We start from the raw sequence: 15,937 nt of genomic DNA on the forward strand, positions 1-15,937 counted from the left end.
AAGCCCCGGCCATCCATTGTCTTCCCATTGCTTTCATATTGGAAACACGGCGTCATTTCGCAACACTCGCAAAGAGCCCGATCACCATGGACACGAGGTATTTCGGGCCCGCTGCCTGGTCCGACCAGGAGTGGCAGGACATTGCCCAGCAGGTCCCCAAGGAGACAGACCCCTTCCTCCAGAAGTACCTCGAGGGCCGTGATGCTCTGATCGCCCAGGAAAACTCCCAGCGCAGCGGTACGTGTTTCTCCATCCGTCAAGCACGTGGATGGAACATGGTAACACTGACACTTCCCTCGCAGACGCCTCTTTCCGCAAGAACCTGTCTCCCATTGCTAGAAAGGCCTGCGATATTGTCAGCCGTATCCGCGATGAGGAGAGCAGGACAATATGGACACCCGCCCTCGAGGACTCAATCGCCCAGCAGTCAGACGTAACTGTCCACCCGGGCATGATGTTTTCTCTTTCCAAGGAGCGCATGGAGCAGACCAAGCTGTGGCACATTGTCCGCAAGATGCCCAAGGGCACACTCCTCCACTCCCACCTCGACGCCATGGTCGACTTCCACTTCCTCTTTGATGTCCTCTTTGACACCCCTGGCATCCACATGATGTCGGACCGGCCCCTCGTCTCCGACGAAGACCTCCGCGAGGCGCAGCTGCTCTTCCGCTATTTTAAAGAGCCCCGGACCCAGGGCAATGTCTGGGACAAGGACGACTACACCCCCGAGACGCCCATCGTCCTTGCGCAGGCCGCCGAGTCCTTCCCCAACGGCGGCAAGCAGGGCTTCCGCAAGTGGCTGTACGGCCGGTGTACACTCTCCCAGACCGATGCTGTCGCGCAGCACCACGGCATCGACGACATCTGGCGCAAGTTTGCCATGTGTTTCCGCGTGTGCAACTCGATGATCCACTACGAGCCCATCTTCCGCGCCTTTCTCCGCAGACTCATGTCCCAGCTCAAGGCCGACGGGATCAACTACATCGAGCTGCGCTTCGCCTGGGCGCTAGACTACTGCAGGGAAGGGCACGAGGAACCAGAATCCGACTTCACCGCCATGATGGACCACCTGGCCGACGAGATCGCCAAGTTCAAGGCCACGGAAGAGGGCAAAGGGTTCTGGGGCATCCGCACGATTTGGACGTCACTGCGCTTCTTCCCCGACCGCTCCATCGTCCAGGACATGGACAACTGCATCACCACCAAGATCACACATCCCGAGCTCATCGCTGGCTACGACCTCGTCGGCCAGGAGGACACGGGCAGGCCGCTCCGTGACCTGCTCCCCGAGATCTTCTGGTTCCGGAAGCAGTGCGCCGAGGAAGGCGTCAACATCCCCTTCTTCTTCCACGCAGGCGAGACGCTGGGCAGCGGCAGCGACACGGACCACAACCTCTTTGACGCGATCCTGCTCGGCACGCGCCGCATCGGGCACGCATTCAGCCTGTACAAGCACCCGCTGCTCATCGATCTCGTCAAGGAGAAGAAGATCCTCGTCGAGTCGTGCCCCATCTCCAACGAAGTCCTCCGGCTGTGCGGCTCGGTCATGTCCCACCCCCTGCCGGCCCTGCTCGCAAGAGGTGTCGCGTGCTGTCTGTGCAACGATGACCCGGCCATGCTGGGCCAGGACACTGCCGGCTCGACGCACGACTTCTGGCAGGCCCTCCAGGGATGGGAGAATCTCGGTCTCGCCGGGTTGGGAAGCCTGGCCGAGAACAGCATCCGCTGGGCCGCATTCGAGGATCAGACGCCCGACGAGTGGGCAAAGGATCTACGCGAGGCGAGCTTGGGAGACACCCTCAAGGCACAGAGGCTCAGGGAGTGGCAGGTCGAGTGGGAAAAGTTCTGTCTCTGGGTGGTCACGGAATATGGTGGCGAGGATGAATGATGAGTTTGGTCGTCTAGGATTCGGCACTACTGGCCATCGTGGGGCATCTGAATCCCAAACGCACAGATTGCTTTTGAGCATTGGGCTTGGACATTACACAGTAGACGGGTAGACGAACAGAAGCACCCTCTACTCAAAAGCATGAATATACCGCTTTTAATGACGTTTCAAGGTATCTCCAGCAGACACGTGCTCCAACGCAGTGTCCCCAAACCCTTGGTTACCAACCACGGTTCCAGCATATCGCCTGAATTTTTTCCTCCGATAACTTGTTGCGCACATGCTCTTTTCTCCTTTAGTGGTCGAAGCACCGCCATCTGAACTCTTCAGGGCCCTCGATCACTCCCCGAATCCGTTGCGAGCTTTTATGGTGACGTCACAACCCAATCTGCGCTTCATTGCACGGCCCATACTTGCTGCAACCAGTCTCTAAATGACATTGGAGGCATCGACAGGCGGTTGTTGAGGAGGTTGTCGCCGGTCATGTGATATCGGCCGTTCGCCGTCTGCAGAAGGTGCTGGAGGAAACACCACTCGGCTACGCGATCCGGCTCACTGCACTCCTGCAACCCCAGCGTAATCTCATCGTACGACATTGCACGCACGTCGAAGGGCACTAAGTTGTTCTTAGCACTACGTACAAGACAATGGATCAGGAAGATTGCACTTACTTCCCATGACCTCGCTGCACAGTCGCGAGAGTTGCATGCTCGACATTCGGTCGCCACACATTTTGAACTCATGTGGCCAGTTATTGATGCCCAGTTCAAGTGCCGCCACGACTATGCGAGCGACGTCATAAGCCGATGTAAGCGCGATACCGACAGGACGTCCATTGGGACCTGTTGCTGGCAATTGTGCAACGCCGCGATCAATGTCGATCATATAATCCCGATGGCCATATATTTCAAAGGACGCCCCCATGCCATTTGCCTGGAGGCCACCTGGCCCAAAACGCTCGTAAAACATGCCGCAGGAGAAAATAGTGTACTTCAGCGGATTCGACTTTGACCGTGAGCAGCGTCGCAGCAGCGCACGTGCATCCGACGACCCTTTGCCGACGTAGGGATCAAAAACTTCTGGGGGCGGTCTCTGAGATGTGAGACCCTCAAACTCTGCTGGAACGAAGCGATCAACACCAGCTGCCCTGGAAGCTTCAATCAGACTGAGTTGCTCGAGGCTCGGAATTGTTGAGATGACCAGGTTGACACCTTGCAATAGAAACCGTAGTCCATCTGTATCATGATAGTCAACTACAGCAACCTGGCAGCCATACAGTTCTTCGAGTTCAGGATGTACCTGGGGATCCTTGGTTAGTTGTGTCTGATCCGAACGCATTGAAACCGGGTCGTAAAATTACCGTTCGTGATAGCACCAGTAAGGCATGCGAAGTCTGTGACAATTCGTGGATAAGAATACTGGCAAAGCCACCGCCGCCAGCAACCACTATTCGCATCGCGCTCTAAATCTCAACTCATTCCTTGTACCACGGAACAGTGTCGCGAGTGTAGCCAGATGGTGTAGCGCCATCCGCAGAGAGCTCTGGACGGCTGGCGAGATGTCCTGAGTGGTACTATCCTCGGGCACGAAGTGGTGCCCAAAGCGCGGTGCCGGGAATTGCGTACGGCGCCAGGCGTATGAGGCGTCACCTTCTGGGCTGCCTTTGAGTGTGGCTGCTGGGTGATTCAATCGTGCTAGGCGTGCTTTGAAATCCGCCCTTGTTGGAACAATCCTGACCCGGGTTGATGAGTGAGCAGCGTCAGGCCCTCATCCAGACCAGACACTTGAATATCTGTCTGACCAGCAGCCTCTGCGAAAGTATCAAGTGAGTGGTGGGTGGGCGGGCTAGCCAGTCTGGAAAGTGTGTATCAAGACTCGGAGCAGAAACTCATCTAAAAGCATGCCTATGCCACGGAACATGTCGCCAGGTGTGGGCCTTGCCGAGTACGACTTGCCCTGCAACCCCTCGAGTTTGGCGACGTAACATCATGCAGAGATATTGTGCTTTGCCTGCAATAGGTGTCCGTGAAGCCCGGTTACCTGACCCGGTAGCACCCACGCAGCACAGTCCGTAGTTGGAGCATTAACTTCGAGGTGCATATTGGTGGCCACCATCTCGTGGCTGCCGTGCGACAGGGCCCAGGCCCAGTGCCGACCTCTTTGCCCATCTTCCGATGAAGGCGGGGTGGTAAGAAGGTTATCGCAGCGAGGCACGCAAATGCTGTAGGCTGGCTGGGTTTCTGCTCCCGGCCCTTCACTCGAGTTTTTCCCGTCTCGCACGACGTGGGCCCGCACGCTGCCACCCTGAAGCGGAAGCTCGCAGGGAGGACTTCTTGGCTGCAGAGGCCTGATGGCAAACGTGCCAAAGTGCAAGTGGCTACGACTCCTTTCACCGGCCCGTCCTCCTGCCCTGCAACTCCACACGTGGTTATGCATGTGCGGGCTTGAAAGCTGAACCCTGCTGCGGATGAAATCAAGCCCCTTACTCTCCCCGCTCGGGGCCGTGGAAGCCGCAGGTTTGCTATCTGTGTGCTGGTACTTCGTACGGGCGTCCAGGATGCTCGAGTGACGCTGACGGCACGCCGCCGAAAGGAGCCGAATGTCGCGCTGCCATTCTACAGGTGGACAAGGGTCCTCGCCGGGCTTGTTCGCAATGAACAAATTGCCAATTGCGGGCGAAGGCCGCATCCATAGGCTGAAAGGGCTGTCTGCAGTACCCGCGGATAATAAGCATCGAGTTCTGCGGCCTGCTCGTATGATTCATGCTGGGTCCTTGGCCACACCCTCGGGGTCTTGCTCCGCGTCCCTGGTTCTTCGCCGCGACTCAAGCAGCCATATCAGTCTTCTGCTCGGCTGGTCTTGCCCAGGGCGGCAATATGGGAGATGGGAGACATTCTAGACCCGTCGGCAGTTCTGGCGGGCTTGACAGCATGGTGGGCCTCATTCGGAGATGAGACAATGGCAGTTGTGGATGCAAGGACCTGGAGACAGCACCATGCTGTGGCATTCTAACAGGGGGATTGACGTAGGACTTGCTGTTCTGGCCTGTCGGGAGCCGCAGAGAAGTGTTAGATCGATCAGACGGCGGTGCCGCAACCACTGATTGGCGCGCCGAAAAGCTTGTCTTCTGCACGGGCGATGGACCTGGATAGCATGCCATCCAGTCAGAGTCTGATTGGGGGCCAAATGCGGCGGATGTCAATGGCGTCGAGGATCTGGAGAAGGGCTGACGTGCAGCTGTTGCATGCTTCAGCGATGGGTCTATTGACCTCGCCAGTCACGATCATGGCAGCCACCCAACCTGGAAGGAGGTGCCTGCCCCCACAAAAAAGCGGCGCCTCGCTGAAGAGGTACGGCGGACATAGCGTACTTAGTGTACGTTCTTTCACGGCAGGAGCTTGCTCGTTGCCCACTGGGCAGGTATATGTATGGTCTCTCGAGACCGCATCATTTCTTTACTTCGTCTGGATCAACTGCATGTCCAAGGTAGGCATTTACACGTGGGCGTAAGTGGTGGGGCTTGCTTATGCTGGCAGCATGATCACGATCAGAACAGCATCAACCGCAGCTGATAAATGAGATACAAATTATCGACAATTCAGTAGTCAATCAGCAAAAGGCAAATTCAACGACTCGATTGGCTATTCTCTAGGGTATCATTATTTTCCGGCTGCGAAATTGTCATGCTTCCGTATCAAGATGGAGCGTGCACCAATTACTGGCGGTCAGCCTCCGCCTGCTTGAGGATGTCGTGTTCAGCACCACGCTGCTGAGTCTTGCCCTGATCGTGCTGAGCCTGGTACTCGGCCTGGGCAGCCTTGTTACCGGTCAGACCAGCGACGGCTCCACCGACAGTGCCGCTGATGCGGTCGCCAATGCCGCTCGTGTAGTCGTTGACCTGACCCTTGGCCTCTTGCTGCTGGCCTTCGAGGTTCTGTTGACGTCCGGATTGCTTGAGGCCCTCGGCACCGAGAAGTCCGCCAACAGTCTCCTTGGCGGCGCCCATAGTCTGGTTGTAGGAACCCTTGGCGCGGTCAGGGTCGTCTGCGGTGACGGCACCAGAGGACGAAGCAGTGAAGCCGGGGCCCTTGGCAGTAGCTTGCGAGGCGTTGTACTCGGCATCAGCCTTATCCTTCTTGGCCTGGCCCTGAACCTGGAGATGGAAGGATGAGGTCAGCGAGGCTCCTAGAATGACCGCCACATTCGCAGGGTATGGCTTACCTGGTCACCGGTGCTGCCAGTGATACTGCCGAGGACGTTTTGGGCGGTGCCAGTGATGGCATCGGTGACCGACTTGAGAGTGGAAGTGTTGTCGTTGGCAGACATGGTGAGGGATGTGTAAGTCTGGCGAGGTGGTAGGTGGATATAGTTGAAATCACGTAGGCTGTGTGAGTGTGGATAAACACGAGAGTTTGGATGTTTGTTTGGTTTGAGATGGTGGTGTTACATTGCCAGGAAGACAGAGAGGGGACTGCTGGAATTTTATATCTCTAGAAACGTGCAGGACTTGAGGCAGGCAGAGCACATGGCTGACGAACTTGGCAGCCACGATGAGCATTGCGTAACTCAGTGGCCCTCACAGGCGCGTCAAGGCAGGGAAGGGCCCCGTGCATCAGGGCTCTGGGCCGTGGGCCTCAACTCATGAGCTGACTGGCCAGTACGTAGCGGTCCGAAGGCAAGTGACACATGCAGCCAAGTCCTCTTGTGTCATTGTGGGAATCTCGATCGTGCATGGCTGCTCTGTGGTCCCAAAGGGTGCCGTCGCGAACTGCTCTAAATTCGCATCAGGAAAAGCGATGATGTCATGCACTTGTCCCGCTCAGGTGACCCCGCCTTGCCAGGCCGAGCCTCAAGCCAAACAGCGAGGTTGACAAGCTCCCGAGGTCGTGCCTCCCGCGGCCGTCAAGCCAAGGTTGCAGTGGCCCAAGGCAGCCACACTCTCCTTCTCGTGTGACAGTGGCTGGAGTGATTGAGGGGGAGTATGACATGGATGATGTCATAGGGGAGGTGCGTGCACTCACGCTCTGGTGCTAGACATACCACTGGCGTTTGTTTGTGCACAACATGCCTCCCGCCAGGGTCAAACAGAAGTGCAGCAGACAACGTGCCATAATTCTAGAAGCGAGCGGCGTGGCACTGAGCAGTTACCTTGGAAGGCGATAAGTATTCATCCGGCCTATTGTGGTCTTGAGCACGCGGCCTGTGGCCTGTCCAGTGTATTCATCATCATTTCCATTCTTCATATTCTGGTATCAAGATGCGCTACTGTTCGTCAGATATCCCGCCCACTCTGACCTGGCATGCTACCGGATTGCCTTTCGTGCACATGATGAGCGAGTGACCCTCGTGTTCGATCTCACATCGGGTAAGACCCTGACAAAGAACGTGGATGTGCTGTTGTACAACGACCAAATGGGCCGTGCAAAATTACAGAAGCTCGTACGCCCACCAGTCCCAGACTATTCATGTCGGCGACGGCGTCAGCGAGCTGAGCGATAAGAATGAAAGTGTCCGGGAAATATTCCAATCCTAATGCTGGCTCCATTCGATTGTGTTGAGATCGATACCCTCCTGGACGAGCTCCCACAGGGGCGACAGTTCGCGGAGGAAAGTGACACGTTCCTGGACAGCCTTGAGGACGTAGTCAATCTCGGCCTCGGTGGTGAAACGGCCAATGCCAAAGCGGATACTGCTATGGGCACTCTCGTCGCTGTTGCCAAGAGCTCGCAGGACGTAGCTCGGCTCCAGGGAGGCTGATGTGCAGGCACTGCCTGACGACAAGGCGATGTCCTTGAGAGCCATCAGGAGAGATTCACCCTCAACATAAGCAAATGAAACATTCACGCAGCCAGGGTAGAAACGCTCCGGATCTCCGTTCTGTGTCGTGTGTTCGAGGGAGAGGAGACCTTTGAGTAACCGGTCCGAAAGAGCCTTGATCCGTTTCGAGTCATACTAGCCTCGCGAGTTAGCTACTGTTTCGTGCTATTTTTGACCATGATCGCAAGAGGAGTAGAGAATGATGCAAATCAGACATATGTGCTTTGTCTCAACACACTGGTTCCGGTCAAGGAATTCAGAAAGCCATGCATGTAGGAGCGAATCATCACTTTGCAAAAAGGGAGAAGGTAAATGCAGAGAGGTCCGGGATGGGCGAGTGACATACCTCGAGCTCTTGTTTGGCGATGCGGGCAGCCTCGCCAAAACCGACGACCAAGGGAGGGGCGAGGGTGCCACTCCTGAGACCTCTCTCTTGGCCACCACCACTGATGATGGGGTCCAAGCGAACTCTTGGTCGTCGCCGGACGTAGCAGGCACCGATCCCCATGGGGCCGTAGATCTTGTGTGCCGAGATGGACATGAGATCGATGTTCATGGCGTTGACATCCATCGGGATCTTGCCGAAAGCCTGAGCGGCGTCTGTGTGGAAGAAGACCTTCTTGGACCGGCAGAGTTTGCCAATCTCTTCCAGGGGCTGCACAACACCAATCTCATTGTTGACGGCCATGATACTGACGATGGCCGTTTCAGGACGCATCGCAGCCTCGAGCTCCGCCATGTTAATCAGGCCGTTATTCTGGACGGGCAGGTATGTGACCTCGAAGCCTTCGTCTTGGAGGTGACGGCAGCTGTCAAGGACACACTTGTGCTCAGTCTGGCTCGTGATGATATGCCTCTTCTTGCCTGACCGGCCGAAGAACCTGGCGACACCTTTCAAGCTCATGTTGTTGCTTTCGGTCGCGCCGCTTGTAAAGATGATCTCCTTGGGATCCGCACCGATGAGACTCGCGACGTGCTCACGCGCAGTTTCGACAGCCTTCTCGCTTTCCCAGCCGTATGCGTGCGTCCGCGAGTGGGGGTTGCCGTACACGCCAACGAAGTAAGGTAACATGGCGTCTAAGACTCTGGGATCGACCGGCGTCGTGGCCTGCATGTCGAGGTAGATTGGTCGTTGTCCCTCATCCAGTACCGTCGCCTCCTTGAGGACAGCAGCCACGGGGCTGGATCCATCGATGGCAGTAGCGGAAGCACCGGAACCAGGCATGACGAGCTCACCCTTTTCGTTCATGAAGTTGCTCTTGTCCAGCTTGATGGCGGTCTCGACGTTGACTTGGGCATGGTCGCGCTTCGACTCGGAGACATACTGCCGCCTCGTCGTCCGCGTGGCGGATGCGAGAGCTCTGGGAGCGGCGGAAACGACTGCTCTCGCAGGCGCACCGGAAAGTGTCTGCTTGAGGCCAAGGCGCGAGGCCTGCCTCAGCGCGGATGATGCCACGTGAACCATCTTGTCGAGAGGTTGTAAGAAGATAAGAAAAAGTAGACGATGGGGAGCGGGTGGAGGTTGTTGCGCAGGGGCGGGCGGTGAAAATATGCAGGCCACGGCAATAACTCATGACAACTGCAAAGCTGCACCTGAGCTGCGCACTCCCCAGCGGGTCGGGGTCGGGGTCCAGCGTGCGCCGCACCGAGTCGTCGGACTCGGGGATAACGAGAGGTGGCGGATTGAGACTGTCGGATTAGCAATTGTCCGTGCCCCAGACAGTGCGAACATGCTGCGAATTGCCATCACAATCATTAAGTGTCGACAACGGTTCCTAGCGTGGCTGCTTATGATAATTCTTGGTGAACCAAGGGACAGTTGCAAAGTTCTTTCGAAGCGCACTGGGTGAGCTAAGGAACAATCTTTCGGGCTCCTTCAAGAAGACCTCGGGAGGTCACATGATTCGGGTGGTGATCGAAGGATAGAAGCTGTCTCCAGGCTCTCATCACCATGCAATTCTTCTTGCGCATCAATATTTCTGACGGATAAGGAGAGATTTCTGCATTTCTGCTCACGATCTTTCAAGGCCTGTGGAGGATGACGTAGTTTCGCAGCTGTCAAGCGTGGCGCCACCACTTTCCAGCAGTCTTCCGCCTCGTTGAAGATGTCCCTAGATTCCGTTACATGACTGGCATTTCAAGACGTTGTCAACGGCGAGGGCTGGATATAAGTACTCGGGTCTGACACATGATGCGAACACACAAAGGCTGTCCTGCGTGCTGCCTGGGGAGCGAAGCTGACGGCACGGCAGCTGCGGACTTGCTGACTCGCCCCGAGCTGTCGCAGCCATGACCGGGTTGCCGGCAGTCTGGTGGAGCTGTTGGGCCAGCAGCGTCATGGCTCGCGGCCCAGCGCCAGCACTGCCACGGGGAACTTCGTCACCAGAGAGCCGCTGCGCAGCAACCGTGCCCCGGCCGAGTAAGCTAGCACGAGGCAGCAGTTCAAGCTTGCTTGGCTGGAGGTCACTTGAGCAGCCAGCGCAGTGCAATTCGCGCGCCCGGAGAGGGTGGTGTGGTGAGAGGGTCTGTATGCCCATCCAGCACAAAGACTGAGCGCACAAGCCATACTCCGGAAGGCCACTAGCTCACAGCGCCGGAGGCCCCAGCTAACCCAGCCCCTGGCAGTGCAGTGCCGTCATCCTGCGACGCTCCTGGGCGAACCCCAACCACAAACGAGCGCACGCTTGCCTCTATTCCCAACTCTACCCACTTTCTTCTCCCGTTACAACACATCCAGCACGTTATCCCTTCAGTCATTAACGCCTGTCGGCTCTAGACTACAAGCCAACCTCCACGATACATCTGTTGTGCCCTTCGCAGCACCTCCAAAGCACCTCCATATCCTTTTCGCCGCTTTCAGCCTACCCCGCCATCGTCGTCATACCCATCTGCCGCCAGTTTGCGCACACCCACCACCTGCGCAGAGATGAGCTTCCGCGGCTTCCAGAAGAGCGTGGTCAGAGTATGTGCCGCATATGGCTGCCCCTCGCCTGCTTGTTCCTACGTGATGTCCAGTTCAGCGCCGCGCAACCCCCAACACGGCCGACTTTGCTAACCACCACCCATCGTGCTGTAGGCGCCGCAACAATTCAAGGCCAAGTTCAACATTGGCGAAGTCCACAAAGATGCCGTCTTTACAGATTCCGAGCGCCGCTTCCAGGAGCTCGAAACCGAGACGAAGCGCCTCCACGACGAGAGCAAGAAATACTTTGACTCCATTAATGGCATGCTCAACCACCAGATCGAGTTCAGCAGAGCGATGACGGAAATCTACAAGCCAATCTCTGGGCGCATGTCTGACCCAAACAGCTTGGTTGTCCACGGTAATCCCGAGGGCATCCAAGCCTGTGAGGAATACGAGGCCGTGGTCAAGGACCTCCAGGAAACATTAGCGCCGGAGCTCGAGATGATTGACCAAAGAGTTATTGGCCCCGCGAATGAGCTGCTCGATGTCCTCAAAGCTATCAGGAAGACCGCCACCAAACGCGAGCACAAAAAGCTCGACTTCGATCGACACAACGCAACACTCAAGAAGCTCAAGGACAAGAAAGAGAAGACACCAAAGGATGAGAAGGCGATGTGGAAGGCGGAGAACGACGTGGAAGTCTCGACACAAGAATTCAACTACTTTAATGACCTTCTCAAGGAGGAGCTGCCCAAGCTCTTCGTCCTCGAACAAGAGTTCATTCAGCCTTTGTTCCAGTCATTCTACTACATGCAGCTCAACATCTTCTACACCCTGCATGAGAAGATGCAGGGTTGTGACATTGGCTACTTCGATCTCACGAAGGACATTGAGGAAGCTTTCCACGAGAAGCGCGGGGATATCCAAGAGCAAGTCGAGAAGCTCACGATTGTGCGTTTCAAGACTAGTGGCCGACAGCGGCCACCAAAGTATGGCAACAAGCCTCAGTTGGCTCTGGAAGGGGGCTCGAAACCTGCGAGTCTCTTGACCGCCGGGCCGTCAACATCCCAATCAGACACCGCACCCAGATTTGGCTCGCCACAGGTCACGGCTGAGGAGGATGAACACGCACCTCCACCTTATTCAGCTGGTGCAGTGCCGTCAAAGTTCCCCTCATCACCCAGCTACGGTAATGGTGCTGCGTCTCCAGGCATGGCGGTCGCTGCCGCCGCGAAAGCGAAGCCTCCGCCGCCCAAGCCGAAGCCCAAGGCTTTGGCAGGCAAGACCACGGCCGAGACCGTCACAGCCCTGTACGACTACTCTGCGCAGGCGGAAGGCGATCTGAGCTTCAGAGCGGGCGATGTCATCGAGATTGTCTCCCGGACGCAAAACGACAATGAGTGGTGGACAGGCAAGCTCAATGGCAAGGCGGGACAGTTCCCAGGTATGCTTGCACATGGCCCGAACAAAAAACCCATAGGGATTACACGCTAATCACTTGCGTTTCAGGCAACTACGTGAGACTTGGCTAGAAACCGACCTCACCTCAGAGATGGACGTCGCATTAGCCACGAGCCTTTCCGTTGAAACGAGCTCTTCACTTGGATCCATGGCCGCCATCTGGCCGGGCGTGCCATTGGGACGCGGAGGACGTAATCGGATGTTGGGACGGAGCGCGCATCGATAGACGCGCCGGAGGACGCGCAGAAAGGGATGTTCTAAGCCATGCCTCGCTCCGGCGCAGTATATTCCTCTACTTCTTGTTGAAAGCTATAGCATTTTGGAGACCGACAGAAGCAGATGAATGAGAGAGAGGAGAGAGAGGAGAGAGAAAGGGCCCACAGGCTTTTTTTTCGCGATTCCATAATGGGGTGAATAAAATCCGCTCGATCAAAAGCCGGTTTGGGTTGATCATCATGGCTTTTGTCACTAGACTTCCTTCGTCCTGGAGTTGTTGTGCTACGCTCATGCGCCCTCGAGTCCTTGTGCAATGCATCACCGAAACGCTGAAGACGCGCACGGCCCAGGTGAGTGGCGGGCCGAGGTCAGGAGACGGAGTGGCTGCCTTTGTATCTTGAAAAAAGTTGTATTAAAAGTAAGAATCCTTGCGTACGTGAGATAAATGCGGTCGTGCTAGAAAATCCTAAAAAAGCCCTGGTCATCACTTTCTTCAATCCCTTCTGCGTTTCCCCCTTTCTCATGAGACAGCCTCCCGGCGCTCTTGCGGCTCCTCATTGAAAAGAGGGGCATCTTGATAATTATGCTCGCGCGACGATTTAAGGCGCCTCCCCCTCTTTTTCGAGTCTCCGAGTTATGTACATTCAGGTCGTTTGGTATAATCAACTGGGTCTTGGCATCTTCGGCTCAGGTTGACGCTTTCTGACATGGCGTTAGGTAGGGGGACAGACAGACACCCGCCATGAAAAAAAAAGGCGAGACCAGTCCCCGAAGTCTCTGAGTGCGGTAGAGAATGAAGCATCTACTTCTTCTCCCAAGGCCTGAGAGTGAGGACGACAGCGAGGATGACGACAATGATGATGAGCACCACGACGAGAAGGCACCACCACTTGTACTTGCGGGCGTTCTGGGCGCTGATGATGCCCTTCTTGACGTGCTGGTTGCCCTCCTCGAGGTGCTTGGTCGTGTTCTCCGCATTCTGCTCGGCCGCAACGACGGCGACGTCTTGCTGCTCCACGAGCATCGCCAGATCCTGGAACATGGACGCCAGCTCCATCAGGGTCTGCTCAATGCGCTGCAGCTCATTGTGACGCGCGCGCACGTTCCCAAGCACAGATGCGGCTTGGCCGGCGCGATTGGAGCGGAGCTGTTCGAGAGACATGGCAGTCAGCATTCGGCACAGAATAGTAACAAGGGGGGAGAGGTAGATGGGTGAGCTTGCCACATACAGCGGTCTGGAATACACCCTCATTTCCCCAGTCAGCCTCGGCGGCCTGGCGGACCTCGTCCTCGCTAGCGTCCGGGTTGACGATGCGATACTGGCGGGCAATCTGATCGCGGTAGCGCTGACGAAAGGTGCTCTCCTCATTCTGGTAGCTGTGGAGCTCGCGCTCAAACTCGTTCTTGATGGTGTTAACCTGCCTCTCCTTGAGGGAGCGGCTCGAGTCCTGGGTCTTGGCAGCGTCGTTGGCGAGAAACTTGAGCTGGTCACGAATGCTGGCGTTCAGATTTCGGGTCTCAGTGACGATGCGCTCGAGCTGCTGTGAGGAAAGGCCACCGTCAGACTCGGCGAGGGAGCGCTGGTGCAGCGAGGCAATGGCCTCGATGTTGCGCGTCACCGAGCCAATCTCGTTGCGGAGGAAGCCGATGCGGCCGAGAAAGTCTTGCTGGGAGAGGACGTGCGGTGCTTGCGGCTGTGGTTGCTGAGGAGCGCCATAGTTCTGCATCTCATGGCCTTGGTTCTGTGACAATGGTCTTGGGTGTCAGCGAACGCGCGGCTTCCACTGTCCAACAACCTGCTGCGCCACTGCTCGTCGACCTGCCGGCGCAATGAGCGCAAGCCGGGTCAATTGACCGAGGCGCGCGGCCACCATGTGGGAGTTGAACACCTTCTAATACTGACCTGATCGTAGCTGCTGTAGGCGCCCTGGTTGTAATCGTATCCGCCCTGCTCGGCCGCTGGGGCCTGCTGGTACGGATTGCTCTGGTACTGGTTGTACGACATGGAGGGCAATCGTACACACGTCGCCTAGCAGGAACTTGATTCGGGGCGTAAAGAACTGGCGGGGCAATGCGGGATGGTCCAAGAACTGGGTGATGTTGTTGTTGTTGTTGTGGTTGGGGTGTTGCAAATGTCGGCTGGCACGTTGCAAAAGAGAGGGAGGGCAAGCAAACAAGACAAGGCGAGCGGAGTGGGTAGCAGGTGCAAAGGCGGATCTCAGGTAAATAAGGTACAGCGGGCTAGCAAAGAATTACTGGGGTGCGGGTGTGGACTACGGCGTGCGCGGGTGTCGAGGTACCGTCGACTGATGCCCGCTGACGAAATGATGGCCCGTCAGCGCCTGCTTGATCCCTGTCTTCAGAGGCAACCCTGCAGAAGCAGAAAACAGAGGACGGACATACAGGCCAGGGGTGTGTCCCACTCTCCTTCAAAAGCTGGTGCCTTGCCCTCCTCGGTTCGATTATGGATCAGGTTTGCCGCCGAGTGAGGCTTGGTGCAGATCAAGGTACACACCCAGACCGTTGACGCCCAGGAACCAGCGTAGTGGTGGATCGGTGGTTGCTGAATTGCGGCCAACTGCTTTCGGACCGGATTCTCCCAGGTTGCCAGAGCGTGTCAGGCTTGGTTTGTTTCGTTTCGTTTCTTGTTTCTTGTTTCCCCTTGTTGGATCGCGAGGATCGGGCTTGACATTTCTAGCAGAGCTGATTGCAAGTCGTGTTCTTCACCGCGTGGCAAGCTCAACGAAGAGGGCCGGTCGTCATATCCACATGATACATTTCAAGAGTATCTAGTACGCAACCACACCTGCGCGCCTTTCCCAGCCATATGCACTGGTTGGGGGGGGGGGGATCTCCAAGGCTGAGCTCGATTGCGCAGTTCCCAGTGCCGCATCAGCACCAGGGACCAGCCCAAGTCGCAAGCTGAATACCGCATCGAGTTAGCCATTCCCCACCGCGCAGCTGTGCATTCTCCAGTCCTTTTCCAATCTATCACGCTGCAGCTCCTGCGACGGCACTGAGCTTAGAGTCGTTATGGGGCCCAGACCCTGCCAGGCCTCTCCAGACCCTCTTGGGTTGCGACAGTTCTTTGCCTGGCGTTTATCCCGGGTTGACATAGCGGGGGAGGGGACACAGCACGAACGAGAATGGCTTCTGAATGTCCGTCTTGGTCCTGGTTGTAATGGCTCCAGAGATGGCAGTACATCCCGCCAGCCTGCAGATCTCGCAAACGTCAAGAGCCGACACCAACTCGGGCCTATTTTTGGCACTTCTGCATGGCAGGGGTGCGAAGGGGGCTGTGGGTTAGTCCTCGAGCGGTCATGTTTTTGGCCACAGCTCGGCGCTCCACCTCCATAGCCACTGACATGCAGGCAGTCGCTTCATGGATGACAATCACTACAAGTGAAGGAGGAAAGCCCCTGTCGCCCCTCGACGAGGAACAGGAGCAAATAGCGGTGGTGCAGGCAAGCTTTCCAGCGATAGAAGAAATCCGGGGAAACTCAAAAAGTGCTGCCTAGCTCAAGGGAGATCGAGGACCGCAGGTGCCTTTGTTGTTCAGCAGTCGACGATGCGCCACGAGTGCCAACTCTAATGGAGCTGAACAGTTAGTTGTGTGGAGGACCATGCGGCTTGGGGGCAATGCTTCAACA

General features: G+C 56.6%; 6 protein-coding genes across 6 annotated transcripts; 2 read left to right on the forward strand and 4 right to left on the reverse strand.

Annotated features, from left to right (window-relative positions):
- Positions 1 to 86: 86 nt before the first annotated feature.
- On the forward strand, positions 87 to 1,888 carry B0I36DRAFT_248445 (adenosine deaminase family protein; the record flags this gene model as incomplete). Its single annotated transcript, XM_046150384.1, has 2 exons — positions 87 to 237; positions 303 to 1,888. The coding sequence occupies 2 exons, from the start codon at positions 87 to 89 to the stop codon at positions 1,886 to 1,888; spliced, it is 1,737 nt and encodes a 578-aa protein (XP_046009391.1).
- Positions 1,889 to 2,283: 395 nt separating this feature from the next.
- Positions 2,284 to 3,344, reverse strand: B0I36DRAFT_365777 (uncharacterized protein; the record flags this gene model as incomplete). Its single annotated transcript, XM_046159196.1, has 3 exons — positions 2,284 to 2,504; positions 2,560 to 3,187; positions 3,249 to 3,344. The coding sequence occupies 3 exons, from the start codon at positions 3,342 to 3,344 to the stop codon at positions 2,284 to 2,286; spliced, it is 945 nt and encodes a 314-aa protein (XP_046009392.1).
- A 2,259-nt stretch (positions 3,345 to 5,603) lies between these two features.
- Positions 5,604 to 6,214, reverse strand: B0I36DRAFT_352076 (uncharacterized protein; the record flags this gene model as incomplete). Its single annotated transcript, XM_046157076.1, has 2 exons — positions 5,604 to 6,041; positions 6,110 to 6,214. 2 exons carry the CDS (start codon positions 6,212 to 6,214, stop codon positions 5,604 to 5,606), a joined length of 543 nt encoding a protein of 180 aa, XP_046009393.1.
- Positions 6,215 to 7,152: 938 nt separating this feature from the next.
- B0I36DRAFT_154868 (cysteine desulfuras-like protein) lies at positions 7,153 to 9,304 on the reverse strand. The gene is made up of 2 exons (XM_046148580.1): positions 8,052 to 9,304; positions 7,153 to 7,840 (listed from the first exon to the last, which is right to left on the reverse strand). The coding sequence occupies exons 1-2, from the start codon at positions 9,168 to 9,170 to the stop codon at positions 7,418 to 7,420; spliced, it is 1,542 nt and encodes a 513-aa protein (XP_046009394.1). The 5' UTR covers positions 9,171 to 9,304; the 3' UTR covers positions 7,153 to 7,417.
- Positions 9,305 to 10,631: 1,327 nt separating this feature from the next.
- Positions 10,632 to 12,104, forward strand: B0I36DRAFT_248504 (putative BAR adaptor protein; the record flags this gene model as incomplete). Its single annotated transcript, XM_046150391.1, has 2 exons — positions 10,632 to 10,667; positions 10,782 to 12,104. 2 exons carry the CDS (start codon positions 10,632 to 10,634, stop codon positions 12,102 to 12,104), a joined length of 1,359 nt encoding a protein of 452 aa, XP_046009395.1.
- A 985-nt stretch (positions 12,105 to 13,089) lies between these two features.
- B0I36DRAFT_365781 (t-SNARE) lies at positions 13,090 to 14,292 on the reverse strand (the record flags this gene model as incomplete). The annotated part of the gene is made up of 3 exons (XM_046159197.1): positions 13,090 to 13,434; positions 13,517 to 14,029; positions 14,191 to 14,292. The coding sequence occupies 3 exons, from the start codon at positions 14,290 to 14,292 to the stop codon at positions 13,090 to 13,092; spliced, it is 960 nt and encodes a 319-aa protein (XP_046009396.1).
- Between the last annotated feature and the right edge of the window lie 1,645 nt (positions 14,293 to 15,937).

Source organism: Microdochium trichocladiopsis (genome assembly GCF_020744255.1).
Source record: "Microdochium trichocladiopsis strain MPI-CAGE-CH-0230 chromosome Unknown B0I36scaffold_8, whole genome shotgun sequence".
In the NCBI taxonomy this organism is placed as follows: Eukaryota; Fungi; Ascomycota; class Sordariomycetes; order Xylariales; family Microdochiaceae; genus Microdochium; species Microdochium trichocladiopsis.

What these genes read in the sequence shown, in the direction of transcription:
- B0I36DRAFT_154868 (XM_046148580.1), bottom strand. Translation starts at nt 9,170, where the DNA reads ATGGTTCACGTGGCATCATCCGCGCTGAGGCAGGCCTCGCGCCTTGGC. An exon ending in TCGCCAAACAAGAGCTCGAG is followed by an intron (nt 7,841 to 8,051) that starts GTATGTCACTCG and finishes TCGCGAGGCTAG; the next exon opens with TATGACTCGAAACGGATCAA.